This window comes from Caloenas nicobarica, chromosome 1 (genome assembly GCF_036013445.1).
Source record: "Caloenas nicobarica isolate bCalNic1 chromosome 1, bCalNic1.hap1, whole genome shotgun sequence".
NCBI lineage: Eukaryota > Metazoa > Chordata > Aves > Columbiformes > Columbidae > Caloenas > Caloenas nicobarica.
This window is the reverse complement of record NC_088245.1, coordinates 204,064,948-204,083,884: the sequence shown is the minus strand read 5'-3', so window position 1 is coordinate 204,083,884 and position 18,937 is coordinate 204,064,948. Positions and strand designations below refer to the sequence as shown.

Here is an 18,937-nt window from a genome sequence, read left to right as displayed (position 1 = left end):
TTCCTGGTGTTGCATCCTCCGTGTGGGGGTCAGCTGAATTCAACACATCCAAACCAAGAAAGATTTGCATTTTTTCTGTGGCATCTGCCGAAACATCTGGGCTGCCTCTGTTTTTTATCATCTCTTGAAAAAACAAACAAGCAAACAAACAAAAAAAAAGTGGCAGCCATAAAAATCTGCAGGGAAACTTCATTTATAAACCCAGAGCGATGGAGGGCGGATGTGGCAGGACAAAATGTAAGTGAAAATGTTACATGATGGGATGAAGGAGGCTTAGAAAAAAAGTATGCATAAGGTAGTTCGGCTGAAGCTGATGATATACAGTACATGGAAGAAGAAATGTAAAAGCATGAGGTTACGCCAAGTTCCTCACCGAATCTGTTGTTGTGCTCTTTTGCCACTAGATGACTCTCAGCTAATGCATCTATTTTACAAAAAAAAAAAAAAATCTCACTAACAGAGAGATTTTGAGGTGGGTTTTACCTCCCTGCTCACAATGGAGGGCTGCAGCTTCAGGTGTCAGGTGCTGCGTTGCTCCCTTCAAGCTCCCTATGTAACCCATGGGGAGAAATATGCAATTTTACAAGGTGATTCACTGACCTACTTTAGGTCCTGTGAGGCAGGACAGGGTGAGGGCAGATGTCAGTCTGCTGGACTCAGAGCTGCTTTCAAGAGTGGAGTCACTGTACCCAGTAAATGCTTCAGGGCTGATTTGGCTGCTCAAGTAGAGATGGGTGGTGCCACCTGAGATGCTGTAAAGCCTCTGAGACATCCACATGGGCAAGCGGATGGTACAGAGCCCCTGTGGGAGACACATGCCCTTCTGGAGCAGCAGCCAGGATATTTTGGTGTGTCTCCAATGATTCTGAGTATCTACTTGGGCGATACTCAGCTGAGCTCCTGCTCTCTCCTTGCTACTTGACCTTGATGGAATAAGCCTTGACATGGGTGGTTGATAAAAATACTGGAAGAAAGTGAGGAGTACTATGTGCCACAGAAGTTTTTTATCTATGGTGGAAATGATTTGCGCTGTAGTGACCGCTTACAGCTACTTGGCTTTGAAGTGAACCAACTGGAAGAAATAAAGATGGAAAAAACAGTGGCTTCTGTGCCTTTGATAAAGCCCTTGCCCTGCCTTTCTGGGTTAAATATGCTACATTATTGATGATCAGCTTTAGGCGGCCGTCCGTGGCCCTTGGGCTCAGGATGAAAGGGATGCTGTGGAGTGACAGAGGTCCTGCAGGAAGGGCAATTCCAAAGGGTGGCTGTCTCCTGTCACTCCTCTGAAAGGGACAAACCCAATGAGCTGGTGCTCTGAAGGAAACTAAATACTCTGAGAATCCAGAAAAGTAATTTTTAAAAAAATTATTTGGGGTGTTTTTGAAGTTTGCTTGCAAAGAAGTGGTTGCCTGTGAGAAGCTCTCTGGGCAGGAAGGAACGAGGCTGGGGATGGAGCTGTAGAGCAGAGGCTGTGGCACTGGGAGGTTTGTAGGGATCAGCCTCTCCATTGCTTTGCTTTGCTCTTCATGTCAAGAAAAACCAAGCTTTAGGGCCTGAGGCATCTGAGCAATTTGCATCAAAATGTTCCGACAGTTCCTCTTGAAATGAGATGGTCTGAACTAGTCTGCGGTTTCCAACCTAGTTATTTGAATCATGTCCTTCATCCTGGCAGCCGAAAGGCTGGGCCATAGGTCTCTAAACATCCACAATTTTTCAGATGGTGTCCTTTATTCCTATCCCAAACCAATCCCAGGAACTCTTTTCTCTCTTCCAACCAACACAGATTTGCATGTGGCTGATATCCTGCATGAGTTTCAAATGCAGAAGGGAGAAGGATAAATTGATTAGAAAGTAACATATTTTTACTCCTTTGTGAGAGTCTGTGTAGTGAGACTGCACAGTAAAAAATATAAAAATTAAACAAATATTTTGTTGTTATGCCTGTGTGAGTTTTTTACCATCAGTTTTTTAAGACTGATAGATATAGAGATGGATAGACAGGCACATAGATAGATAGACGGACAGACAGATAGATAGAAGATTAATAGGGATAAAAGATACAGAAGAATATTATTGGTTCCTCACTGTTACTAAATTCTCCATGTGTACAATGCATAGAACATTTCTGAGACAAAATGTCTCTTTTCCATTGTTAGATTTTACTGAAATAATTATTTCCATTTTGGAAAAAAAAATCCAACTTAAAATCTATGGTAATCCCAACTCTGAAACATGATAGTTCCTCTCTAGTCAAGTCAACTCTATCCAAATCAAAATTATTATTAGTAGTAGTATTACGTAGCCATTTTCTTTGGAAGTTCTAACCCACCGAAAAGCCTGGGTTTTCAGGTCTCCCTCAGTGCTCGGTGCAAGGAGCTGCCCCTGCTGCGATGTGCCGGTGGCTCCCGGACAGGGCTCTGGTGACACTTCTGCGAGCTCAGGCTTTGACAGGTGTCAAAGGCAATTTAGGAGATCAGAAAAGTCAAAAGACGAAATGATTTCACCTGATTTTATCCACCTTTAGGTGTCTTAGCTAAAAGAATTTTTAGCATCTTCTTGTTTCCAAGAGACAGGTATTTCCTTTGGTCTCCCACATCTTTGTGTTGCCAGCTCCAGCCGAGATACTTGGGTCTCTAGAGATCTCCGAGTGGCTCTCAGGCGTGACATAGGACATGCTTGCTACCTAGAGTGTCACCTGGAGGCTGAGCAGGATGCTTCGCTGCGTTTCAAATGCCACCAGATGCTCCTGTCTAGGGTGGACAACTGGATCTTGCCCGGAGAGGCAGTTTCTCCTGCTTGCTTTGGACATCTCTTTCAGTGCGGGCTGGGGGAAGGCTGCCTCTCCATGGCTGCATGGCTTGATGCCTACCCTGGAAAAGACTCCTTTTCAGTGATTCCAGTTAGACAAGATGAATTTGACCCTACTTTCTGTGTTATTCTATGTCTTTTCCTACCAGAGCTAGTGTGAGGTCACGAGTCCTTTAGGTCACACAAATCAAGTGAGAAAATAACTTCAGAATAACAATATTTAATATTTACATATATCAGTGAAGCCAATGACTGCACAGTTGAGAGGACAGAGGGTGTCCCCGTTAGCACACAGATGTGACACTAAGCATCCCCGGGGCAGGACAGCTTGGAACACACAGATGGAACAGTTCAGGACATTTACTTTCCCATGCTGGAGGTGGTGTCTACCAGGGGGTTCCTCTCCCTCTCCCAGCGCTGGCACAGCCCGAACTGTCTTTAACATAGTGATGAGGGTCAGGGCGACAAAACAGAAGGTTGAGGGCAGGGCTGATATTTGGGGACCATGAAGAGCTCACGGAGCCCCTCTGCTAATGAAGGAGTCTCTCTGTCTAACTATGTGCTGAGTATCCTTGCTTCAAGCTGTCTCTTAGACTATTTTTTAAAATCAGTTGGCTTTACTTAAATGACTGTTTTACATGGTAGTACTGTCCAGGCTTCACTGCTGACAAAGAACGTGAGCTTTTTAAACCACCTGGCAGGTTTGGATGCACCTAGTCATGACTGCAAACTTCAATAAGACTTATGGTGTCTTTTTTTGGTTTTGTTTTGTTTTCTTTTTTGTTGTTGTTGGTAGGCTGGTTGGTTGGTTTATGTGTGGGGTATTCTTTTTTTAAGTTTAATGTGTCAAATTTCCTTCTTCTACAGGTGAAGCTATGCTCCAATGAAGTGTACATGTGTACCTCATCTCAGTGCAACTCACATTTTTTTCCTCATTTTGTATAAAGAGGACATTTATACAAAGTATTTCACGTGCTGCATTAGAGGGCAGCACAAACAGCCATGTGTGTCTGCAGTAACTGTGTTCTAATAACTTGCTCCAATGCTTCAGTGCAGAAATACCTTTGACTGAGAAAACATAAATATGTCTCTTTGAAAGACAGACTCCAAGTGCTTTAAATATATTCAGAATTTCATACCTGCATACATGCGTTCAGGGTAGAGAAAGATTATTTCACAGTTTGGCTGACTCAGAAAAGTCAGTGGTATGCCCAAGAACTAGCCTTTGAGGAAGCCACTGAAATGATGGGGTTTCTGGAATTTGCCAGTCATGGACTTTCGCGTCAAGGGCTTGATCTTGAGCGATGATGGGGAATGACGCAGTTCCTGGTCAGGATTACTGTTGCTGTAACACTAAGGCTGACGCAATTTGTTGCCTTTCAGATGATATATCTTATTTTTCACTAAGCTGCACGTAATTACTACCTTTATCGATTTAATGTTTATATTTACCAGTTAATTGTTTTGTTCATGTGATCTATTCTAGAACAGAACTACAGAAATTAGTAAGACTCCTATGCAGTCTCATGAAGGGCAAAATTCATGCTGAGTTTCTCCTCCTTTTTGTTAAAATGGACATTGCTATACTCTTGCCCCAAACCCTGCCATTTGTATTGACTGAAATGCCCTCCCAGGGCTAGCATGTCTCTGAGATACTCCCGAGAAACTGATTTAGAAATGCACTGGACTGTGTCAAACATGGCAGCAAGCTACCAAAGAAGCGCAGGGGGATTTGTGTCTGGGGTTGCTGAGGGAGGCTAAAACCCATGTGTTTCAATTGCCTCTGCGGTGTCGCAAATGCCGCTCGATATATTCTCTGTGCATCCTCATTTAAATCTGGAAGTGCCCAGTTGGGAAGTTAATAGGAATGGACAGGTGAGCTCAAGGTGGGATTTGGAGGGGATAGGAGATTATTTACATCCAGCCAGAGCACCTGCTTCATGTATCTGATAAACATATCCATTAACAGTGGTTCAGTTTCCCGTATACACAAGAGGGCAAGCAGTGAGCTTTTATCTGGGGACCCTTGTGTTTTATGCACAAGTATGGCAGTCAGGACCAGACAGATCAGTGGTTTTGCCAGTACCAGAGATTTAGCAGGAATATTTAGAGAGATGAAAATCTGGAGTCTGAGATCTAAATCCTCTAGCCCTTTTCCACTCTGGCTTCTTTATAAAAAATTCATTTTGCCCCATGAAACTCCTAAACATTTTGGGTTTTCTTTGTCATCCCCCCATAAATACAGCATAGTGCACTATCCTTATGGTATGTGAACTGGTAGCTCAGGGCTTGTGTTGGCATCCCTTGTAGGTCATTCACATTCCGGAAATATTTGTCTGAAAGGCAATGAATGAAAGATGATTAATATTCCAGGGGGATATCAGACTCACTGCAAGCATCTTGTACAATGAAAATAAACAATAAAGAGGAAGCAGTGATGAGAAATGAAACTTGAAAGAGTCTGTCTTCCATTTTGTAAAATGACATTTTTCCTACTGTTGACCAATCAAAAATACCTCTACTTCTCTCTCACTTGAAGATGCTGGGGGGTCATTACATTTTATCAAAAAGACTTCTTGAATAGGAACACACTCATGCAACTGAGTATGTCAATACATCACACTGCTCCACTGTTTTGAAATATCTGAGTATGGAGTTACCTCTGACTACAAAGTGACAGAGAGAGAGAGACGGTGTGTAAATGCATCTGCAATGGCTCAGCTCCCCATAGGAGCTCATTCAGGGGCTGTGCAGATCTCTCTGATCATGTACGATTACCAGAGTCTAAAAACTAAAAGTGGTAAGAATGTAAACCACTCTGATACCTTTTACTGCATACCAACCTTTCTTTTCCTCATACATGTGCCGCATATGAAGCCAGTAAGTCCATTGATGATTTGAATAAAACAAAGAATAGCTTCAATCACACCAATGGCCAGGAGAATAGAGAAAAGGACAATATTCCAAAGGATGATGTTTTCAGGTTCTTTGCAAATGCTCCATGTTGTCTGGTTGAACAAATAATTGTCTCTGTGATAGAGAAAAATAATTGGCAACTTATTTGAAAATAAAGATTTGATAATGCTTTCTGTGTTACATTTTCTGAACTTCTTTGCACCATGTAAAGTGAGTCTCAGATTCTACTACAATTGGTAAAAGCTGGTAATTGTCTTCAGGATTTTCTTTGCAGAGGTGCAATTAATGACTACAGACGAGAGCCACATCTGTAGTTTGTTGCAAGCACAAGAATCTCTCTCTTATTTTATGGCAGTGCTAATAACTAAAGGGAAAGGTCCTTAATGGTTTGAAAATGTGTCTCCACATTCTCCATTCCTGCTGTGGTTTTTCAGTCCAGTCCATTCATTGTCTCTAGCTGTGGCTCGAAGAGCGTGGTTGCAAGATTAACTTTAAAGATTCAGAGAATATTTTTGCTTTGCCTTTCAGAGGTAGCTAAAGCAGACTCAATGAATGATGATTTAACAGATTAATGTGGCACAGTTATCAAACGCTTCCTGTTGACTCTGGTGGGAGTCACAGCTCTGCAGCCTTTAGAATATGTGGTGCAACTTGCACAAGCGGTTGCTGACAAGCACAACAGAAGAAACTCAGGCAGTTTTCCCAAAGATGATCCTTGGTCAAAGAGATGACCAGCTGGAACATGTTACTCAGAGGAATGTGAATTTAGGTGTGGACTGGGTGGACTGTCAGTTCACCTTGGGAAGATTCAAATCTGCTATGAAAACATGAGAGAGGAGAATGAAAGCAAATATGGAGAAGCCTATAAGTCATACTCACTCCAGAGTGTCATTCCTGAAAGGGTAGAGGTATTCCCCATCACCTGTGTCACACAGAGGACCCCCAATCAGCCCCAGCGAGGAGATGACTGCACAGTACACTCCTCCTGCAAATCCCAGCACGGCCAGGACCACCGACAGCAGCATCTGAAAGGGAAAAGACCTTCAACATCACGTGCATGAAGGCACTGAGTAGCATGGAAAGATTACACCAAATGGGAAGGAAATGGTCTTCACCTGTTTCCTACTATATGCTGAAACTCATAATAATAGTATGATATTTGTGGAATAAAAAATAGTTTACTTTTTTCTGACTACTGCAGCTATCCTAGATGTTAAAAGGTTTCAAACTGCTTTTGTTTTACTTTTAAAAGTGAGTAAGCCCAGAGCTTTAATTATGCAGAGTTTTATACTTGACCCATCATTTATAAATAATCTGGTGCTGCTTCTTTCAAAAAGCTAATATGAAGCCAGTGCTGGCTTGATGTTGTCCACATTATGTGCCTTGACACTTCCAACTCTTTGCCAAGCACACTATTCTCAGTCCTTGTACCAGCAGAAACCAGCAAGCAACTACTGAACCAGGTATGAAAGCAACAGAATATGCATTAGTCGTTTTTGCTGATTGATGAGGAATACAAAAGAGCTTTTCTTATTTCTCCTTTCCTTCATTTTGCAACGACATGACATGTGGTTACCACTGCTTGTGTTGAGAAATCTAATGGTGTTGCAAGTGGCAATGAACCAGCAGTGACTTCAAATTATATGTAATACACCTGTACGTTTTACATTGGCCACTCCCACAGAAATGTTACCTTTACTCTGTTTTGGGGTAGTTTTCTATTGATGGATGTGATGTACGTGGTGGCTGTTTTTATATAGAAACAAGAATCTCAGGTGGCTGCTACTGGTGATGTATCTAGGACAGGCATCCAAGAGTCACTGCTTGAGGTTGTTCACAACTCTGCCAAGAAGGAGAAGAGTGAATAAACTCTGTGGAGCAGACAGGCAGAGCCATGGAATGGCCTGGACCAGGGGCAAGGCAGCAAGACTACCTTGGAGTCGGGGCAAAGGCTTGGCTGAGGAAGCTCTTGGGAAACATCCCCAACCGTGACTTGGGTTTGAAGCCAAATACCTCAGATGTTGAATTTCCCTGTTGCCAGCAAATACCAGTGAAATCTAATAGCCCACAAGGAAGGCAGGAACCTTCTCCTGATGCCAGTTGCTCCACAGAGCTCTGTACTATAGAGACAGACAGAAATATCCACCATCCACGTTGCAGATTTGTGACATAGTCTTGAAAACTATTCGCTATCTAAACATGTTCAAGCTGATGAATGCAGTTTCCAACTTGCCAGTTGATGATATTACTGCCTTCTGTACAACCTCACAGGCTGCCAGTGTGTGAATGGAATTATTTTGTGCGTCCTTTAGCCTCTAAAGCAGTCCTTGAGTTAGAAGTTGCTAGGATTTCCCATGAGATTTATTTCATCATAATTGATTAATAACTGTTCTTGTTTTGTTTCATAAAGCTGGACACTCTTTTTGTCTTTATCTGCATTTTGGCTGAGTTGCCTCTTAGCAGAGCTTCATTGTCAGCAAAATGTAGGTGATTTAGCACATTGTCCTGAACCAAAGCAGTGCTGCTTTGTAGCTGATACACTATCTCTCATAATAAGATCACCAGCCAAGGCTTGACGTGAAGGTGAGTGACTGATACTCTGTCTGAAACTTCTGCCTATGCGGAGCCACTTCTCCCAAACTGTTTTCTCGTTTATTTCAACTGTGCATTCTGCATCATGGTTGAAGGATCTTAATTATGCTGATCATTAGTTTTAGCACAATATAACAGTATGGGGAATCCCAAAGACAATTATGATAGAAAGTCAAATGATCTTTTGCTACTTCTATGTTTTACGATAGCGGTCAGTACTAGCAGTACTTGTCAGTTCTATCTTTGATGGATATTCTTTGACACATGACTTCTCATTTGAAATCTGCTGGCTGTATGGCTAGCTTCAGCTCACCTGTTTCATTTAATGTGGACATGATTATAGAGACAAAGACCACTTGTCACTGGAAGTGGAGTCTGAAGTCACTGCAGGTGTTAGACTGGCTCTCCTGGGCATTTTCTAGACAGATAATGGCATTTTCCCTCTTTATCGACTCTTCTGGAGTCTTTTCTGGGAGCTTGTCCCATATTCTATGGAAATCAAATGATTTTGAATAATCTCAATTTTTCAGCATTTTCCTCAGATGTACCATCTTCATTCATCACTTTTTTTTGAGTTTTTTTATTTCCTCATTTGTGTCTTTAGTTGCAACATGAGCACTAAGCTGGGATGTTTGACTTCATTGAAATTAGTTTCCCATGGTGTTCGTTTGTTCTTTATCTCTTGCAAAGGTTTTGCTGGCCATTTTTGCAGATTTTATTTTAATATTTTCCCTGCTTTATCCTTCACACAATTGTCTGTCTCTGCTGAGCTGGTGAAGACTTTCATCATTCGTTCTTAGAGCATCTGCATCAGGTGCTTTGGTGAAGTTACCAAGTTCCTCTTGTCCCAGCTTGTGCTGCTCTTTACTGCTCTGGTTCTTGTTTCATGCACATTTCTTTCTTCTCTGTTTCTTTCTCTGGAGTTTTTGTTTGGTTTTTTGTTTTGTTTTGTTTTTGTTGGTGTGTGGGGGTGTTTGTTTGTTTGTTGGTGTTTTGTGGTGTGGGGTTTTTTTGGTGGATCAATGTTCTGTTTGGTTATCCAGATATCTTTGCTTATCTAGGTTTGTCTGGAAAGCTGCTATGACTATTCTTGTTCTACTAATAACACTTAAGGAAGGCTTAGAGAAAAATAGAGGAGTATGTTTGCCGATGCAATGACAGAAGCTGTATTTGGGGGGCCTTTTTTCCTTATTATGCCAGTGCTGTGGATGTTTTCAGATGTGTACACACTAAGCTGCAAGTCATGAAAGCTTTCTAAGTTTGTTGCTTTCCAAAATCATTACTCCACAATGCAAAGACAAGAAGCCATCTAGGTAGGTTTGCAGGCAACAATTTAAAATGGATTAATGAAAAAAACCTTAATGCAGCATGTATTCCCTATGAACTGGAGAATTCAATAATGTGAATAAAAAGAATGCAAAATATAATAGTTGTTGTTACTATTGTTGATACTTCAGCAGTGTAAAATACTTTGTTGAAGTCTGAAACTATTAAACCAGGGATTGCACAAAATATAATGGGATAGTGTCCCTACCCTGAGGAAAATGCTTATGTTCTGATTGAATAATAATTCTGATCAATATTAGCTCTTTAGCCTTTTATTTCTCCTATGAAAAGCAATGCTGCATATTCAGTGTAAATTATCATTGTATACCTGAGGTCCCCAAAGCAGAAAGGTGGACAAACTAGCCTTTGGATTACAAAGGTTCCTGAGTAGCTCCAGCGTGGGCTGTTTCCCTGACAGTAGGTAGAAGTCAGTGGACAAGTGACTGAGAGCTGGGGACCCCATATCAGGTCCAACCAGACCCACCTCACAAGGAGTTCTGCCACCTTGGGCAGTTGCTGCCATCATGCATGTTTGACTAGTCCAAGGGCTCTTCTACTCTCCAGCACCTGGTGATTCACACCATACCCCACCTTGGGTAGACAGCCCCTAGGTCAAGGGTGTCTGAGCAACCCTGTGTGAGTGTCTGTGCATTTCCTTTTGCTGTCCCCAAAATAAAGTTTCCTGGAGGTTTCTTCTCCTGAAGAAGCATATTACTGCCCTTCAGATCTCCTTTCAATACTCACTTATTTTTGCATGCTTGGAAATCACTCTTCCCCAAGAACTGTCCAGGGGAAATAGTTTTTACTGCCATTCAAAGCCACTCACTCTTTGCTCATGTCCCCATCTCATCTCTGCTTTGAGCCACATTCTGTTTAAACCATAGGCTGACTTGTAGAGCTTCACCCCATTCTACCTCAAAGAGGTGAGTAAATCCCACAGTCCCAGAAGACAACATTTTCACTGAGCCTGTTCTCTAGTTTGCTTTCAGTAGCTTCATCAACTGGCCATCAGCTAACTCTACATGGATACCATAGCACATAGTCAAACTTCTTTCTCAACAATATCCTATATATTGTATTCCTCTCTAACAGCAAGTAAGGAAGAGGAGGAACATCTCGTAGGTAACCGGTCAGTGCTGGGAAGATGCAGACAGGATTCCTGGCATCCCTGTGCTGCTGCTGGGAATGGCTCAGACAGCAAGAGGGCGGTGGAGGGGAGCAGAGGAGCATGAGGGGCTCTGCGGATGCGGGCTGTTGGACAGCACTGAACCCAGCCAGAGAAGAACAGAGAAGGGACATCTGAGCCATTGTGTAAACTGAGCCCAGTTCAGCGGGATTTCCCCTCATGACTGACCATGTTCAGCAGGGTGTGAGAATACCCACAGTAGGGATGTTTTTCACTGCTGCTTTCTACATCATTCAAAATCAGGAGAAGCAGCTGGCTCAGGCAGCGGGTTCAGGGTGCCCAGGCTCACATCCCACCTCTGCAACTGGCCCACTTGGCCATTGCTAGCAAATCCTCCCTGCTGTGTATGTGATATCTGGCAAAATCAATGTAATGATGTGTCCCTTGGGAGGTAATCGCTGACATCCTAATGAAGAATGTTGTTTTGGCATTATGAATAATGAATTAAGTAAAACATCTTGAAAAGGTAAAGATCTTCTTATGGACCAAACTAGATATTAATTCAGGAGCAAAGAAAAGACATGCTTTATTGTATAGAATATCTTGTTCCAGGATGCTTATGGGAAGGATGAGGATTGAAAAAACATTTCTAGGTCAGTTTATTTTTGCTAATAATGATAGCTACATAGAAATCTCTGCCTGATGCTTGAGGACTAATGGAAATGCCTGTGTAGAGTCATAGAATAATTTGGGTTGGAAGGGACCTTAAAGATCAGCTAGTTCCAATCTGCCTGCTGTGGGCAGGGACACCGTCCACTAGACCCGATTGCTCAAAGCCCCATCCAACCTGGCCTTGAACACTTCCAGGCATGGGGCATCCACAGCTTCTCTGGGCAGCCTGTTCCAGTGTCTCGCCACCCTTGTGGTGAAGAATTTCTTCCTTATAATCTAATCTCAGTATACCCTCTTTCAGTTTAAAGCTGTTACCTCTTGTCCTATCACTACATGAGTTGGTAAAAAGTCTCTCTCCAGCTTTCTTCTAGGTCCCCTTTAGGTGCTGGAAGGCTGCTCTAAGGATATAGCATGCTGCTTTATAATATTCTTATTTATCAAGGGAAAAAGTCTCTCTGGCCTTTCTCTGGATGACAGAGTCCAAATTACATTTGTACCTCCCATGGGCATAACCCTTGGACAAAAGCATGCTATGGGTCAAAGCCTTCCATGGAGAACAGCCTCCAGGAAGCTGAGCTGGCTCCTCAGTGACAGACACAGCAGCTCAGGCTTTTAGCATAGGCCTGCAAAGTAGGGGATTTCTTTGCCCCTACAGAAGTAAGCAGGAATGAACCTGTAGAACAGCAAAATGCTGTGAGAGGGTATGGAGGAAACAGGACCAGGTGAAAGCAGGAGGAACAGGCAATCATCTCAATCTTTAGCATCATTTCGAGCAGGAGGAAGCTGGAGCCATGATTTACTCTTTGTGGGTTGAAGTAAAGTAGCTTTGTCCCCACTCTGTCCTCAGCATGGCTTCACCAAGGGCAAGTCCTGCCTGACTGACCTAGTGGCCTTCTACGATGGATTAAGTACATCAGTGGGCAAAGGAAGGACTCTGGGTGTCATCTATCTGGACTTCTGTAAGGCCTTCGACACAGCCCCCCACAACATCCTTCTCTCTAAATTGAAAAGGTATGGATTTGATGGGTGAACTGTTCAGTGGATGAGGAGTTGGCAGGATGGTCACACCCAGAGAGCGGTGGTCAATGACACAATGTCTGGATGGACACTGGTAACAAGTGGTGTCCCTCAGGGGTCCATACTGGAACCAGTACTGTTTAATATCTGCATCAGTGACATAGACAGTGGGACTGAGTGCAGCCTCAGCAAGTTTGCAGGTGACACCAAGCTGAGTGGTGCAGTTTTCATGCCTGAGGGACAGGATGCCATCCAGAGGGACCTGGACAAGCTCAAGAAGTGGGCCCATGTGAACCTCATGAGGTTCAACAACGCCAAGTGCAAAGTCCTGCACCTTGGTCAGGGTCAGGGCAACCCCTGGTATCAATACAGGTTGGGTGATGAAGGGATTGAGAGCAGCCCTGCCGAGAAGGACTTGGGGGTCCTGGTGGATGAAAGATTGGACATGAGCCGGCAATGTGCACTTGCAGCCCAGAAGAACAATCGTATCTTGGGCTGCATCAGAAGGAGCATGGGCAGCAGGTGGAGCGAGGTGATTCTGCCCTTCTGCTCCACTCTGGTGAGACCCCACCTGGAGTCCTGTGTCCAGCTCTGGAGCCCTCAGTGCAGGAAAGACATGGACCTGTTGGAGAGGGGCCAGAGGAGCCACAGAAATGATCAGAGGCTGGAACAGCTCTGCTGGGAGGACAGACTGAGAGAGCTGGGGTTGTTCAGCCTGGAGAACAGAAGGCTCCGGGGAGACCTTATTGTGGCCTTTCCAGTACTTGAAAGGGGCCTATAAGAAAGATGGGGACAGACTTTTTAGCAGAGCCTATTACAATAGGACAAGTGGTAATGGTTTTAAACTGAAAAAGGGGAAATTCAGGCCAGACATGAAGAAGAAATTTTTTTACAATCAAGGTAGTGAAACACTGGCTCAGGTTGCCCAGAAAGGTGGTAGATGCCCCATCCCTGGACACATCCAAGGCCAGGCTGGACAGGGCTCTGAGCAACCTGATCTTGGTGAAGATGTCCCTGCTCATGGCAGGAGGGTTGGACTAGATGAGCTTTGAAGGTCCTTTCCAGCCCAAACTGTTCTATGATTTTATGATGTAGCTAAGTGCTCCAGCACTTGCCCTGGGTGAGTATGATTTCCCCCATATCAGTGGCTGCAATGTCATAACATTCTTGTTGGCTAACTGAGCTCTCAGCCCCAGCCCAGGGACGCCGTAGATCAAGCTCTTCTTCTGCATTTCCCTGACATGGCTGTTGATGGTGGTGTGATGGTTTGTCACTGTATGTTTCCAGCTGCTGAGCAGCCATTTAAGAGCTATTGCACAAACCCTGTAATGCCATTTCAACACATAAATATCCACTTACCCCACATCTGTTAGCGCAACATCCTGCTCCGCCTGCTCCCAGCATCATGAATGCCGGCAAAATAACCTGTGAGAAAAGCACAAGCTGAATTTGTGTGCAGTACTTCTGCTGGGATGGTTTTTAAAGTCTAGAAGCCGGGGCATCGCGTTTCCCAAATACAAACAACCTTCTACGTCTTCTCTGTGAGTTACATCTGCTGAGATTTTGGTGTTTGTTGAAGAGTAACTCAGGAAAAGGGTGGGATTACAGCTAGAGCTGGCGGGCAAGTTTCTGGTACAGTAATTCTGGCTGCTGAAGCTATACTGCTTCTTTTCAGCAGGGCTTTGTTGTCTTTTTTCAGGAACAAAAATGTCAGTTTGGAGGGAATGGAATTTCTACTCAGAAAAGCTGCATTATTGGAGTAAGAATTATGTCAGTTTAAATCTTCTAGGCATCTTGCTCTGGATTATAATTGGGAAATCAGTCTTAAACTTCCTGAAACACACCTGACTTTGGTTCCTTGTGCTAAACTTCTTGGAAACCTACAAAATGGACATTGCTCAATAGGGAATTCCCAGTTCAGTTCAGCTTTCTCCAGAGTAATTATCAGGTGGAGCTGGACTGATACAATGGAGTCAGCAACCATCTGTGTCTCAGGATATAATGCTGCCTTACAGAGGCATTCAGGAGATAGGAAAAGCTGCATTTAGGTTGCTAGCTAGAGGGCAAGAAAGTTTCTGTGGGTCCAGCTGTGCAGCCAGAGCACTCCTGCTGCCTGGGCTCTGCCCACCACTGCTTATGTAGGCATCTCACAGAACAACACAAGAAAAGAAGTATTTGATAAAGTAGGAAATGGTCCCTGTAAAGTTAATGAAAGAAGGAGGCACACACCCACCGCAAACAAACAAAGAAAATGGTAAAAGCCGTAAAAATGGTTTGACTAGGTTTTGGAGAGATGCCCCATACACGGCAGGAAGAGCTGAATGTCCATGGTGAATGAAGCCCAGTGAATTTATGTGTGTAGTGTGAATATTCCTGTTAAACTGTGAAGGACAGTGTTATGAAACATGGTTAGGTTTGCAGTTTGTTAAATATTTTCCAATGGATTAGTTCTTCATTGCCTTTAATGCAAACCCCAGGGGCAGCCTCCAGCACCTGCAGTAGTTGCTGCACCACGGCTGTGGAGGCCTGCGGGTGTAGAGCATTAAGGTTAAAGAGACGTTCCTCTTCCTGGAAATAAACAATCTCTTAAATAATCACAGGTGGTCCCTAAGGTAGCCTCAGTCCCAGTGTGTCATGGTCTGGCACTCAGAAGGAGAGCCAATAGCTCTGTGCATCAAACCAACACACCCTTTCCTTCAGGGCTGTCTTTCCTCTTTGGAGGTTTCCCATCTAAGCTGTGGGCACTTTAGTGTCCTTTTTCAGCCTGGTTCAGGATGAAGAGTCTACTTGGTAGCTTTCTTTTCTTTGCAGTGCCTGATTATAAACACCTGCCTTTCGATATGGGAATAAAAATTTGCTAGATTTGGCTGTTGTCAGTAAAATGAGGTCTGCGAGTGAGCCGTGGCTCCGTCAGGCATTTCCCAGGGTTGCACAAAGGCTTTTCATCAGGAAAGACATTAGTATGACACATGGAGACAGCCTTCCTCTCTTTACTCCCTAAGCTTTTGAAATAAGGAAACACAGAGGTTTCAATGTCATATAAACTGCCATGAGGGAAGCAGGGGAGGAGGAAAGAGTGGGGCTGGCTGCTCAGCACTGGTGATGTATCTGTCAGTCCCTGGATGAAGCTCCTAGGTGGTGGCAGGTTCTCTGGCTCACAGAGCCAGGCAAGGCTGTTATGAAGTTTCCCTCACAGTCCTGGATCTGGAGGCTGTGTCCTGCTTACGGGGGGATTCACCAAGGTCAGACAACCTGTTGGCATAACTTTCTCCTCAGCCCTGAGTTCCCTCCAGTGGAAGATGGATGCACAGGTTTATGCTGTGCAGCCCCGTCTGTCCTCACTGTGGAGTCAGGCTCCCATCACAGGGCACTCTTGCCTCTTGCTTAGCTCCCTAGGTGGCCCAGAAGGCAGTCTTCATTTTCCCATGCTTCCAGCACCTGGAAAATAGATCTGATGATAATGCTGGTTTTCCCCTTCTCTTCACCTGTGGGCATTTGTCATGCTGTTTTCTGGAAAACACAAACACTCAATAGCATTGTTTGTGGATCAATAATTACTCCTACTGCTGCATTTTGAAGGCCAATGCAAATTTTTGCTCCCCGCTCACTTACTGTTCTCATTTTTGATGTATATCGTGCTGGCCACAGGCAAGCCTCTGAGGAAGCCTTAAAAGAAGGCACGTTTTCAATGAGCCTGTGATGCTCTCATGCCTAACATCTGCCTTTCCTTTCATTGAACGCCAATGACTCCTGGGCTTGCAATGACACAAATTTTCCACAGGTCTCTTATGCAGTTCCACCTTTTTCTTTAGGCTTCCTTCCACAAACTCATGCTTACATCCAAGCTCAGCATGAGTAATAAGCCCAAGTTGTAGCTGGAAGAAGAAGCAGGCAAGCTGCTGGTGAAGAACAATTTACTGTATGATCTTATACCATATTTCTGCTTTGGCAAATATGAATCTGAACCACAACCATTGCAGCTTTTCCATAGACTTAAGTGGCAGCTGCATCATAGCCTGACTCTGAATGAGATTTGCTTTTTTCTAAGTTAATTATACTTAAACATTCATTTTTTTGATGCACAGGTAGCCAACTCTGTGCCAGCTTACCATCTGCCTAGGCTGCGTAACAGCCAGTACTTGTCATAGGCATGTTACTCTGTTGGCTTTTATCTGTACTTGCGTGGATAATTGGAAGAACGTAAAGGGAGACTGCTTTCTAATGAACTGGGAAGATCAGTATTCCCAAACAGGTTCCTTTCTAGTCATGGATATTCACATAAAAGTGATTTTTCCTGAATAGTGGAGTGGAGAAGTGCTCATACAACTTAGACACAGTCTCATACAGACCAGACCAAATCCAAGAGGAGGTAGGTGGGTGTGTGGGAACATAGGGGGCATTTGGGATTTAAGCCATTGCAGCTCCACATTCATTGAGTGTTGGCTGGGTCTCTAACGACCACCTACTGAAAAATGTTCCAGTTTCTTCCATGATTTTTGTGAACTATATGAGAATAAAACCAGTTAGAGGAGTAATGAGGGAGTGCAGCCAATAGTGAAAACTCACCACCTCCAGCTGAGCTTAGGACCTCAGCTTCGCTTTGACTCATGGAGATGTGAACACTCATGTCACCCTTCTCCACAGTGAAAAGTCAGTCCTATTGCTTCCTCATCACTTGGAGTCCTGACATTTATTTCAAGAATACCTTGTATTCCTGGGATCAGGGACTTTTTCAGTCTTGAATGTACTTTCTTAGTCCTGAACCCCAACTTCCCAGGTAAGCTGCTCACATGTTTATGCAAAAGACATTTTAATGACTTTTTGTTGTTGTTGTTAACAGAGGTTTTCTTAGCCCTGAGTTTAAAACAAAACAGATCAAAACTAACCCATAAGAAATGGCAGGAACACTTCTCTCTTACCAGTATCCCAGCTCCCAGAATGCCATGGAAAAACCAGACCAGATCAGTTATCTCACTGAGCTGCAGAACTCGTCCATTAGGGAAGTACAGGAGGATGTTGGAGACTATGGCACATGCTGCCAGTGGGAAGAGGGTGATCCCAATGCACTTCGAACACTTCCCTGTGCACATGGTAGCTCTCTGCTGAGGAAAGACACAGTTAGGTTTGGGTTACTGCTGCGTAGGGAGCATGGGATTTTAGCAGTTTTCTTCTTTAATCAAAGAAGAATCACTTTTGAAGCAAGTAATGCTCCAGTTAAGACTTTCACAGATAATCCTATTCTACAGAGCCTGTTCCCTTCAGAGACTTTATTTAAAATGGAATTATTAAAACCTGGAATGTTTACCTGAACTTATTTAAAATTGCCAGGGCTAAACATATGTTGGTATGAAATGAACGGAGAGTTTAATTTTAGTTAGTGATGGACAGTTGCCTGTCCATTTGGAACATAAGTAACACAACCAGAGCCACACAAACTGATACCCTGGCTGGTGGACTTCATGGTGGGGCTAAGTCCTGGGATGGAAGTGGAGGTGGATGCACCAGGTTGTCTGGGACCACTGTATTGGGAAGCTGGTTTGAGATGTCCTGCAGGTCTAGAAGAGCAGGAGATGACTGCCAGGAATGCCACAGAAACATTCAGCCGTGCCTTGGCACTGAGGCAGACTGGGGAGCCTCACCAGGGCCCCTACCAGCTGCATTTTCTCTATTTCAGTCAAAAACAAAGTCAGAAAGAACTGGAGAATATTTTGTTACTGTTTTCTGTGGTGTACTTATTCTGCAGGTAAGGGTAGATAAGACTGTGGGTTATGGGGTGTTTGGCCCCAGTATCTGAAAAACTGGAAGCATGTCTAATTCTATGGCTACTTGCTAAGGGCAGGCCACAAAGCCATATTCAGAAATCTGCCATAATGTGTAAAACAGCAGGTTAGTATTTCACAGCAGTCAGGTTCTTCTTTTAAAATCAAAGAATCAACAGGGATCTCTGTAGGTCTCCATTCTGACCTCCTGCTGAAAGCAAGACTACCACCAACACAAGGTCGCTGTGTCAGCCATGGCTTTGCACAGCTGCGCCTTGAAAACCCACAAGGACGAAGCTGCCATCTCTGTGGGTGACCTGCTGCAGGGCTGCCCCAGCCTCAGGGTGAAAAGGTCTATCCTCATGTCCAACCTGAATCTCTCAAGCTGTAAATGTGGCTGTTGCACCTCATCATATCCTCTCCCATCACTTCATCACCTCTGTCACTTCCTTACAAATTTGATGTAGGCTGCTATTAGATCCTCATTCACCAAAGTGAGCAACCCCAGCTCATAATGCTCCCATGCTGTGATCTAGAGATGAAAAGACTGATCAATATCAAAGTGGATCCACAGATATTTCTCCACATCAGGCTGGAAATTTCAGATTATTTTAACTAAGATGACTGAACTTTCATACTGCCATTAACTTTATGGCATGAACAGGTCACAACTTCCTCATGATGTTTTATCATAGCTTCACTCCAGCTCAAGCTTTTCAAA

General features: G+C 43.8%; 1 protein-coding gene across 1 annotated transcript; it reads right to left on the bottom strand.

Annotated features, from left to right (window-relative positions):
• Positions 1-5,123: 5,123 nt before the first annotated feature.
• On the bottom strand, positions 5,124-17,547 carry LOC136002275 (transmembrane 4 L6 family member 1-like). The gene is made up of 5 exons (XM_065657182.1): positions 17,377-17,547; positions 13,817-13,882; positions 6,604-6,749; positions 5,652-5,838; positions 5,124-5,144 (listed from the first exon to the last, which is right to left on the bottom strand). Exons 1-5 carry the CDS (start codon positions 17,545-17,547, stop codon positions 5,124-5,126), a joined length of 591 nt encoding a protein of 196 aa, XP_065513254.1.
• Between the last annotated feature and the right edge of the window lie 1,390 nt (positions 17,548-18,937).

What these genes read in the sequence shown, in the direction of transcription:
- LOC136002275 (XM_065657182.1), bottom strand. Translation starts at nt 17,547, where the DNA reads ATGTGCACAGGGAAGTGTTCGAAGTGCATTGGGATCACCCTCTTCCCA. An exon ending in TTCTGGGAGCTGGGATACTG is followed by an intron (nt 13,883 to 17,376) that starts GTAAGAGAGAAG and finishes CTTTTCTCACAG; the next exon opens with GTTATTTTGCCGGCATTCAT. An exon ending in GTTGCGCTAACAGATGTGGG is followed by an intron (nt 6,750 to 13,816) that starts GTAAGTGGATAT and finishes TTTCCCTTTCAG; the next exon opens with ATGCTGCTGTCGGTGGTCCT.